General features: G+C 38.7%; 1 protein-coding gene across 1 annotated transcript in view; it reads right to left on the reverse strand.

Moving 5' to 3' along the window:
- Window positions 1-12,028, reverse strand: part of si:ch211-186j3.6 (neural-cadherin) — a 631,501-nt gene that overhangs the window by 40,481 nt on the left and 578,992 nt on the right. The window contains exon 30 of the mRNA XM_039763170.1: window positions 4,260-4,440. Coding sequence (XP_039619104.1) covers window positions 4,260-4,440 — 181 coding nt within the window. The remainder of the gene's footprint in view (window positions 1-4,259; window positions 4,441-12,028) is intronic.

Raw genomic sequence — 12,028 nt, forward strand, 5'->3', positions numbered from 1 at the left:
AAATAAATATAAACACTTGTATAAAACATCCGTTCATTGTGTATAGACAATGTGACCTCTGAAACAGTTCACCCTTAAAGAGGAGACAAGGCTAAACCACATATTTTACTGCAATTTAGTTCAGTTTCCCTGGTTTCCTCACTCACACAGCAGCTCAGTACTATGGAGGGTCAATCTGGCTGACATAAAACTTTTGTCTGTGTTTTTGCTCATTGATTAATGTTCTTGAAATTTGCCCTCCTAGTGTGGGTTAAGCACTTACAGTCTGAAAACTGATGGATGGTGCACTTTTGACATCTCTTTTTGGAATTATGCTTGTCAGTTACTATACCAGTTTTTGCAGAATAGAAAATTCTGTTTGCAGAAGAGAAAATATTTTCACATAACAGAAGTCAAATCAGAAGAATAATTAAACAAAATTCTGTATCATAAAACTTTTGGTGCCAAGTTTTGTATTTATTTTCACATCCTACACTTTTTCTGTATACAATCTGTTTTAAAATATAAGTATGTTCTTTTGAAAATGTAATAATTTGAATGATATAGGATGTACTGTAAAGTTGGACTTGCAAACTGTTGGTAAAGCAGGGTCAAAAGAGGCTTACAGGTCTGTTCATGATCTACTGTGTGCTGTCTTTAATATTATAACATAAGCTAACAAAATAATTTCAAAGCAGCCAAATCCAATTTAGGGTCATCGGTGACTAGCCAAACCTGGCTGCAACATGTGTAATGCAGGAAGCAACCTTAGATTGTAGAGTCATACATTGCAGAGGCTTCAGCTAATTCCAAAAAATGACCTGGGCTGAGGACAGGGACCTGAAGTAATGGATGTAGTGTTATTTTGGAAAAGCTAATATGTATTCCAGAGTTTACTGCTGTGGTATGATTATTACTGACTATCAACTGACTGTTGCGAGATGTGCTCATTGCCAACAGCATCCTTGTTGACTTAACACATTGTTCTGTGCTGACGTTCACTTCAGTGCTGCACATGTATAATGCATTCCCATGAACAGAGCTCATGCTACATGAATACATATGTTGAGGGATGATGCCAGGTTCAACTTAAATAATGCACAGCAAAAAACGGTAAGCTAGCATAGAGAACGTGTCAGTGTCTGATTTATATTGAAGTACTGGACAATCTTACTTACTGACCCAGTCAAAAAAAGGAGATAAAAAGAGAATCTGTTCTTTTTACTCTTTTTCCCCCACAGACAACATTTAAATTTGGCTAAATAGCTTCTTCTAGAGACTACAGCCAACATGAGTGGTAACAAACATACTTACTTACCCAGTAAAACTGTTGCATATTATATTATATTATATTATATTATATTATATTATATTATATTATATTATATTATATTATATTATATTATATTATATTATATTATATTATATTATAAGCACTCATCTCACTCAGTCATAGCATTATATTTAAAAACAGGTATCCAATACCAATAGATCATAACTGTGTGTAATCAAAAGGAAGAATTAGCAAGACTAAATATTACAATGGTTTTGAAATGGCCATTGGATCGGTCACCAGACGTGCCAGCAAGTTCTGCATGCATCAAGGGCAGCAAGCCCACCTAAAGAGTGTTATATGTGTATTAAAAAAGGGGCCACCACACAGAAAGAGACAATTGATAAATGGGACAAAGGGAGGCCAACATGACTTGTATTTAATTAATTGTAGGCTACAAATAAGAATTGACTACAACAGTGGATCAACAGAGGAATGTCAAAGTGCACTATCATCATATCTGGTTATGTAAGGCATGTGGCATAAGTTGACTGAATTATTTCACCACTGTTAGCAAAAAAAAAGAATTTGTGGCCTAATAAATACCACCACGTAATGGAGGTGTGGAAAAAAGATGCCTGCAAAAGGAAGTCCAGCCGACTGAGTGTATGAATTAGTCCTGCCAGGTGTCAACAGTCATTATTTTATATTTGGGTGTTATATTTACTGAAGGAGCTTAAGGTGACTTGCTTAACGACATACAGTTATTCAGAGGAGGGAACTGAATTGACAATTTTGTGGTTTGAAGTCCTAAGCTGCTACAACATAATGTCTGCCAATTGACAATGAAAACTACAGTAGATGAATTCAGATGTAATATTGCGAGGTAGAAATAAATTGGGTCTGTTGATATGATCAGATCGACCCTTTAAGGCTACAGGATATCTAACCCTCGTGGACAATCTGGTGCATACAAGCTGGGTACCCACCTTGGTTATCCTTTTTATTCCTGGTATAGTATCATGAATATGACAATGAATTCAATCTAATGCAGTGACCTCCATAGTCATGAGAACCTAATGCAACAGTGAATCTACTACTACTTCTTATGGCTGCTCCAGTTAGGGTTTGCCACAGCGAATCATCTTCTTCCATATCTTCCTGTTCTCTGAATCTTGCTCTGTTACACCCATCACCTGCATGTCCTCTCTCACCATATCCATAAACCTTTTCTTAGGCCTTCCTGTTTTTCTCTTGCCTGGCAGCTCTATCCTTACCATCCTTCTCCCAATATACCCAGCATCTCTCCTCTGCTCATGTCCAAACCAGCACAATCTCACCTCTCTGACTTTGTCTCCCAAACGTCCAACTTGAGCTGACCCTCTAATGTACTCATTTCTAATCCTGTCCATCCTCATCACACCCAATGCAAATCTTAGCATCTTCAGCTCTGCTACCTCCAGCTGTGTCTCCTGCTTTCTGGTCAGTGCCACCGTCTCCGACTCATGTAACATAGCTGGTGAATATACAAAGTGATAATTTGGCCTGCAACTTTGCCAAGAATGTGTCTTATATTTTATTTATTGCAACATAATTAAATTTGTAAACCTTATTTTGATGCAAATTTGTTAGGTGTATTTCTAAGTTCCTGCATGTGATTCACTAATGAATTTCTACTTATTATTATCGTTATTGTATTGATTTTATTCTGGTCATCCATTTTTAGCTTTTGAAACTTTACTGTGGTGCACACTTGCAAACAAATTCCAACTGAGCTGTACACAGATCATTAAAAAACATGGAAGAGAAGTAGAAATCTGCTGTTTTGCAGAAGTCAAAAGGATAAACATAACACAGATAGATGAGAAGGAGGCAATTGCGTAATTGCAGTGGCAGACAGCTTGAGCAGTCTCATGAAACACTGTATATGTTTCTCAACAAGACACATAAGTGTTCATTTTCCACATTAGATATCAACTTAATGCAGACTGTACAGACACCCACTAATTCTTAAATTAGTGTGTGATACTGTAATGGTGGGTATGGATGGGTTGGCATCCTGGCTGGGAGGCCAAAATAATGGAAGAACAATAGGGAACTGCATCCCAGGGCCATAAGTTACTCAGTACACTTGGTGGTAGCAACACTCTGGTGCTTTTTGGGCACACAGAAGGCTGCTGGCATCCTGCTGAAGACAGCTACAGAGAGAGGATCCCCTGTTATTGTGTAGCCCTGTCTGAATCAGAAGTGCTTCTCTACTTCACCTCTGATGTTCTGACAGTACTCCCACGTTTGATTTTAAAAGACTCTCTATGTGAACTGGAAGAGTTGGAGTCTGGAACAACACCTGCTTGAAGAGAAGGAGAATGAGGAAGAAGGAAATAATTGTGAATAGTGCTTGTTTTGGAGATATTATTTTTGAGTGTTTTTTTGAAGCATTATAAGACAGTATGGTGATTAACAAAAAGAATATATTGGACCAGAACTGCTGTGTTTAGCAAATGTATTCTGAGTTTGAGGTATGGAACAACCCATAGAATCAAGAGAACTGAAAAATGAGATTTTCATAAGGTCTTCATTAGATGTTATAATTATTATGAGGCCAATCCCTAAACAACATAATCAGCAAAAAGAAGAAGCTAACCTGATATAACCCTTCCCAAAATCAGTAAATTCTTACTGTGGAGACTCAACACACTCAATTAAAACTGTTGATCCAGTAATGACAGCCCAGCAGTTGACTGCAAGGTGCCAAATACATTTGAAAGGAAAGAGGGCAGTATGAACCTGGAACTGATATTTTGCTTTTACTTTGCCAGCAATTCAGACAAATAAGCTGATTACAGCTGGATGTAAATGATGGTAGCTGTGAAAAAGAGGCAGTTTGCCATACTTGGAATGTGACAGATGCTGTTTTTTGGTAACACTCAAGGAAACATTTCTCCATAAATTTCATGTCAGAACATTTGGGCATGTGAGTATACTGCTTAATTTCAATGCGACTTACCTGCACTCGTACATCCTCCAAAGATCAACACAAACAAAGGGATAACCACACTGATTCTTTTTGCATGCATCAGAGGAACATCCTAAAGTGACCCCTTGTGCACTCACGATGGACACCATTTCCTTGCTTTGGCTGTCAAGTGGCATACGCTGGTTATTGAGTCGGAAGTCCCGCATGCACCCTGGGAGAGCCAGAGAAAAAACAATCAGATTTCAATATATTCAGTAACTTGAAATTCGAAAATTGCTGCAAATTCTGAGCTCCTCAGGAGCAGAGATATGTAGAGGACATGATTCAGCTCAGACAACTTTATGTACAAATAATAGCATTTACAAGATCTTTATGCTACCTCAGAACCAATGCTGATGTGTGCCAAATGTCTCAGGGCAGAAATATGTTTATTTTTCATTATTGCTGGCATCTGCACTATACAGGACTGCTCTGGAAAAAGTAGGATGGGAGGACTGATGAATGGGATGTTCACCACACAGAAAGACTCAATGCATGTGAATACCATGCCTTAAAGCAACACATATAGTGAAGTGTGGAGAAACGATGTACAGCAGTTTAAAGAGTATGCTTATAAATGTGGTGTATTATCCACAACAGAGTATACTCTATGGCCAAGCTGGCATTTATGACAAAGCTAAACATTCACAAGTCTAGACTTATTTACTAACATGGTATTTTAGGGTATCTTTCACTAGAAAGGCACATAATGTCATATCAAGTAAATAACAGGCTCTGCATGTTGTTGAATTTATGATGTATGACACAGTCAGCTTAAAAGTGGATTATGGAGATGACCCATCCTGAGAAGAGTTATGGAATGTATGTGATGACACAGGTCAGTATTCATTCGCATGTAGTGAATGCAGGCAAATTACGCTGTGGTCACCAGCACAACTTCTAAGGGATGTGAAAAATTCAAGAATGATAACAAAAACATCCATTCATTTACTTAATTCTATCCATTCTTTTATCTAGTTAAGGGTTGTGGAAGCTGGTGTGTACTTCAACTGTGTTGTGTTAACAGGAACAAGTCCTGGACAAAGCATCAGTCTATCCAAGGGCACATTTAACCTGTCACTGCCAGTTTAGTGCCACCTCTTAACTGAAGATGCCCATCTTTGGGATATACAAGAAAATAGGAATAGGAAAAATGTGCCCAGTCTACACCAGTCGCTCCTGGGCTGGGATCTGAAGCCAGATCTCTGCATTTGTGTGGCAGCAGTGATTTCCACTGCTCCACTTGATTAGCCTAATGCATTTTAATTTGGTCACAAGGAGCTGGAGTATCATGTTTAATGTAGGAGTTAGATTTGGAGGGGGGACAAGTTCTTTGGAGAGCACACTAAATCAAGAGGGAATAAATATGCGTTTAGGATGTGGGAGGATAACCACAGGAAAAAAAGTCTAGGCAGGTGTAGTGATGAGTGAAATGATTTTTGCGGAAAACTGAATTTACAGCAAAACCCAGCTCTGCAAAGACATTTTGCAAAAATAAAATTGTGATTGGCTTCTAGTGATATTGACACAAGAAGAAAGGTGTTTAGGCCCATCTGGAAGCATTTTCATGAATTAGTTCTGCAAGCTTTTCTGACTACCATTTAGAATTTAAATAAAATGTGAAAATAAAAATCGCTGGACTGAGTTACCAATAAAATATTTTGGTATGTTTCTAGTCTCATAATCCACACATTGGCAGCTATAATGACATCTTGGTGATTTCAGTCCTGAAGAGTCATTGGAGACAGAAATGAAACTTGAAACTCTACAGCACTTGGAGAGTGCATAACCTTGACCACAAGAAACAGGAAAGCATGTTGATAGGTAATGGTAGTTGGGTTGTGTCTTGGGCAATTGATTAATGTGTAGTGAGATTTTCCTGTAGAGAAAACACAGTAATGTGCACAATGGTGTGTCTTCATGTGGAAAGTAAGCAGCATATCACATCTGCAGAAAATGTACTGCACTCTGCCATGGTGAAGTGAATGAGAGGCATAAGGGGAATTGATTTTTACGGCAGGTTCTCAGGGTTAGGCAGCTGCAGAAATTAAAACGGGTAAGTACAGAAGTGTGAACAGGGAATAGAGAGTAATATTCCTTAATTTCAACCCGCATAAAAATGTAAAAGCTCCTAAAAACCCTCTTAGTAAGTTCTGCAATTGAGAAATCGGCTGAAAAGCAAATGTTAGTGTCAGGTTTTAGAAAGCTATGTAAATCAAATGTTGGCTATTTCTCTGATCACAACTGACGTGGTCAGAATATGCAGACTCCACAAAAGCATCACCTGAGGTGGGATTCAAACTCCTGATGCTATTAGGCACTTGTGCTAACGGCTATACTGGTGTAGCCACCCACCAGAAGGATCATTGAAAAGCAAATAGAGAAAAGTCAGCACCACGGCAAGATCGCTTCGCTTTGCTCCATTTTTGACAAACAAGCCATCCATCCATTTTGGAACCCAGTTCAGCCAGATGTGGGTCATTGGTGACTGGTGCACAAGACAGAAAAACACTTTGGAACAAAGCCACACTACAGGGTACATTCACCACACACAACCGCTGTCACTCACAGTTGCCAATAATGTAATGCACATATGTTTGGGATAAGGATGGAATCTGCGAAAGGTTTCCTACACAAACTGGAAGAATATGCAGACTCCATAAAGACTGCAGCTGCAGCAGGATTCAGAGGCACTCTTGCTGCACCCAGTGTTTTGCATGAACTAGTTCAAAAGATCACGTTCAAGATCTGTTTTAGGTCCAGATTAAACGTTTTGCCTTACCCTGTAATGTAGGGATGGAGACGAATCCGAATACGTTATTCAGATAAGCACAAATAGTGGATTTTTACGAATATTTATTTCGTACAAATTTTTTGACATTTATTTGTTTTCTGAAGAATGAACGTAAAATCAAATAGGCACTGTCTATGTCTGTCTGCTTGTGCTTAAGCTGCACCCCCGCTGACACGAGCACTTTTAGGAAAATGTACTTTGAGAGGCCACTTTACATTTTTCTCTGTTGGACATACAATATGTTTCGCGAACTTTGACTGGCAGCGTAATAGGTTAGTTCACCTACACGCTGGTTCCACAGTCACCATTTGTGTCACACGGTTGGAAATAGAGTTGTAATTTATATGTACACTTGCATTTATTTAATTTCTTTTTTGACCGGCAGGATATTAGCATATATGGTTACACGTGTGTAACTCAATAAAGTGTATTTAAATAAAAAAAAGTCTTCATAAGCATTGTATTTTATTCAAGAACACTGTAATATTCTAATATAAGGCATGCAAAATTTAAAAAACTAAACTCATGGGTCATTTATTCTCACTCCTTAAGAAATACAAAATGGACTGAACTATGAATGTGAATGTATTCATTTTAAACTGTGTGAACTGAACTTTGAACTAGTTCTTGGGAGGTGTAAACTTGCACAACACTGGCTGCACCACAGCACCACCGAATTTGAAGGAAAAACAAATAAAAATAGAGAAAAGACAAAAACAAGGTAGTATTTTCCCTTTGCCCCACAGCTTTTACCAGTAACCCATCCACCCATCCATTTCTGAACCCACTTATTCAGTTCAGGGTCACTGCAGAGTATGAGTCTACCCGCATTATTGGAAACAAAGCAGAAATCATTTCTAGATAGCATGCAATACAACTCCATCACAGGGTCCTATCCCATGCACCACCAGTCACCAATTAAGCATTAACACATGTCACTGGGATGTGGGAGGAAAACACAGAGGCAGAAGAAAGGAAATGCAAACTCCACAGCAACAGTGTCTGGATCAGGACTCAAACCCAGACTCCCAGAGCTGTGAATCAGCACTGCTAACCACAGCCCCACTGGGCTGCCCAGCTATGTACCTTTTATTATTAAAATCTAACAGTAATTAGGCAGATTTAAAAATTTTCCGGCAAGCACACATCCTCCACACGCCTGCTCCAACTTTCTCTGGGGCTTATTTCATAATGTGTTAAGCACTGAAGGATAAGAAATTCACTTGCCTTAAAAATGTATTGTTTGAAGAAATATTCTTGTGTCTTTTAACACATGCAAAACCTTTTAGGAGGCAATCTGTTCTGCCACTTCAGCAGTCCTACATAAACAGAACAAGTAGGAGGGACATTTGTGCTTTTGTTTTTATTCTTTCAAGGAGAGGACGCCTGCCAAATCAGTTACGATACCAAATGCAATGCAGCCCTTGTGTTGCTTTACATTTGGAGAGCTACCTGTGTGATTCAGTGTTTTACTTCAAAGGATTACAAAACAGTCAAGAGGGAACGAGGACATGTTCTTTAAAAAGAAAAATTTCCCAGTAAACAAAACGGAAATAAGCTGCTTATTGATCTCATTTACAGCTCTTTGAAAGTGTTTTTTTTTCACTCCTCAAAAGAAAAAAAAAAAACAAAAACGGGAGATTTCAATTGTAAGTGCAGTGCAAAAAACAAAAAAGAAAGCAATAATTAAAAAAAAAAAAAGGCAGTATTCTGTCTCAGTCCACTTTGAGAATTATTAATAATCTCATATGTATGCATCTTCCATATTTATAACCAAGTAAAGGAGACACTTGAAATAATAAATAATTCATTAAACAAAGACACACAGATCACGCAGTTTTGTATGTTGGCCAATTGCCCATTTGAAAGAAGCACAAACAGAAGGATGTGCAAAGCTTGTAATGGGAACAGAGAGATATTTCTATGCTTCAGTGTGGGAGTCTGGGAGATCAGTTCATCCTACGGAAAACCCTTTAAATTATACTGTACCTCAGTTTGGGAGGGGAGAGAAAGAGAATTGACCTGCTGGTTATGAACGACTCATCCTCCTGACAGAATATGACATGGCTCACTTGAAAGAAATATATTTTGGGGCACTTCTAGGCTGTCACATAGCATCAAAATAGCCAGATTAAGACAAGGCTTTGGGCCCATACAAGAGGCATTTGAATTTCCAGCCATGTTTATCTATTATCTAAAGGCAGTTTGAAAGTAAATATTTTAATGTGGGCTAATGGCAAGAGGAAGCATCTCTAAGGGTGCAAGGTGAGACAGATCAGCTGTCCTACAGGTGTCATGTCAAAAGACTCCAAGGACAGGTTGACGACTGCTTGTAGCAAGGTTGATACTCTAATGTATGACAGCAGAGAGCCTTTCATCCAATTCCTTTCAAGACATCATCACACGGACTTTAAAGTCCTGCTTCATCTTTCATGCAAAATCAAAAGGGTTCGGACAGATACAGCAGACATGTGCATAAATGTGAAGGTGGAAGCAGATCGAGCTACTGAACATACCGCCTGTAACAGTACAAAAGAAACTTTTTTAGGAATGGTTGAGGTTGATAATTGAGCTTCGGAGGGGTAAGTGCTAGGGCCACTGCTTTTATAAAAAATATCTATAATATATGTGAAAATGTAACTAACGAGTCAGTTAAACATGTTAATGACACAAAATTAGTTGGCTTAATAGATACCTTACAATTGACGAAAGTCTTTAAGGACCTATAAAAAGGATTTATGCATGTGGATGAACAGCAAATGAAGAATATTGCACTCAATTTTAAATTGCTTTTACTGATTAGGGTTGAGGTGACAATATGCTGAGTTGAATAGACCAGACCATCCCTTGGTTTATCTGGAAATTCCCAGGTATCTCTGGTAAGCAGAGATATACCATTGCTCAGGATGTCCTGTGTTTGCTCATGGGTCTTCTGAGTGGGCCGTGTAAGGTATACCTGTTGTGGGAGACACTTTGAGGGCATTCACACTATATACCTAAATTGTCTCAATTGTCTCCTGTAAGTTTGAAAAAGCAGTGAATCTGCTCCTGGGTTTTTCAGCCCATAATGTGCACTTGCAATCTCTTCATGAAAATAGGAGTGGTTTGGAGATATCGATATTGAAAGGGTTACAAAACATTTATTTGCTTAGAAACTGCTTTTAACCAAAGTGACTAAGAAAAGAGATCAACATAAGCGAGTAAACCTTTGTCTGGGAACTGTTTGGGAACAAGTGTTACAGGACAAGGTTACAAACTTGATCAACACAAGTGAAGAGCTCAGAACAAAATACAACTGAATTACAATTCTTCGGCTACAAAAACCTAACAGCAAGAAATTCACCAAACAGGAGAGTCTTCAAATGCTTCTTAAGCACATTGAGGGAGTAAGAATTTCAAATGAAGGTGGACAACTCATTCCATCAACCAAGAATCAAACATGAAAAGAACCTGCGCTGACAGCCGATACAACGCAGAGGTGGCTCCACCAGATACCATTCAACAGCAGATCTGAGTGGTCAAGAAGGTACATAGGACCTCAGAAGTGTCTCCAAATATAAAGGTGCTGACCCACTGACTATGCTATAGGCAAGCATCAAGGATCTGAGCGTAATATGGGCTGCTACAAGAAGCCAGTGTAGTGATCTGACGAGAGAAGTGACGTGCTCCCGCCTCCACTGGTCGAACATTAGATTTGCCATTGCATTTTTGGAATCATTTGCAGTGGCTTGATGACCCATGCCAGTACTCCTGCCTGCAGAAAGTTGCAGTAGTCCACATGTGACACGACCAAAGCCTTGACCAAGACTTGTTCTACATATTCAGTCAGAAACAGTCTGATCATGGAGGTATTGAATAGAGTGAATTTGCTTAGCCGAAGATCTGTAGCAACATGATCCCTGAAGGAAAGCTGGTCATAGATCACAACCCCAAAGTTATCTTCTGACTTGATGGGAGTTAGCGATAATGAGCTGAGCTGAACAGAGATAGGGTGTTGAATAAAAGGACAAGTTGGGATAACCTTTGCCAGGTTAAGGGTAGAGATGTTGTTTCTTCATGCAGGTTGCAATATCAGTGACACATGCAGAGATTCTAGCTGATAAAGTTTAGTCCACACAAGGGATGTATGTTATACAAGGACCAAATAACATAGGTGTTTCGTTCTTCTGGAAGGCTGCTCCTTGAAAGCTGGACTAATGGAAGGGGTAAGAAAGAAAGGAACCTAAATACAAAGCCCTAATTATTGTTCTTAAATGTAACTAAATCTTGTCTGGAATTAACCTGGGGTTGGTGTTTGCCAGTGAAAGCCCAGTGACCATTTGCCAAGTTGAGACCACCCTGAAATACTCTGTAGCAATGCCTCATGGGCTCACCACCCACAAGGTAAAATATCACATTTGGCTGTGATGGACATGGATGTAACATGTTATTATATTATAGTTAAGAAAACAGACATTAACAATTTTACAAAATAAAAGAATAAACCTTTGAAATGTGATAAACTAAATAACTATGAGCAATACAGAAAACCATGAGCTATGAAAATGCACCTGAAGAGAGGACTGATCTCTTTTTTAGCTGTATATTTTCCTAATGAACGTGCATGAACATCCTTTTCAATAAACAGTTGTTTCTAAAAATAAATCAAGTACACATTTCTGATGCATTTCATAATTTTTGCCCACAAATTGTGACAGGCCGCTTGTCTGTAAGATCCTTATCAAACATATAGACTTATCACGCACTTAGTTATCTATTACTGCACCTTCAAATTCCACAATTACAAGAAGTGACGAATGCACTAAGCCTCCCTGACCACAGGAGACAGAAAACAGCAGTAAGTGCTGAGGGCTGGGATCTGTGAACAAGCTCAAGTAAACTGTGGAAAAGTAAGTGCAGTCAATAATTCAATGTTTAGCTCAAAAGTTACCATGTGTGGAGGCTCACTTTAATTAAGAAAAACCAC

This window comes from Polypterus senegalus, chromosome 9, assembly GCF_016835505.1.
Source record: "Polypterus senegalus isolate Bchr_013 chromosome 9, ASM1683550v1, whole genome shotgun sequence".
Lineage (NCBI taxonomy): Eukaryota > Metazoa > Chordata > Cladistia > Polypteriformes > Polypteridae > Polypterus > Polypterus senegalus.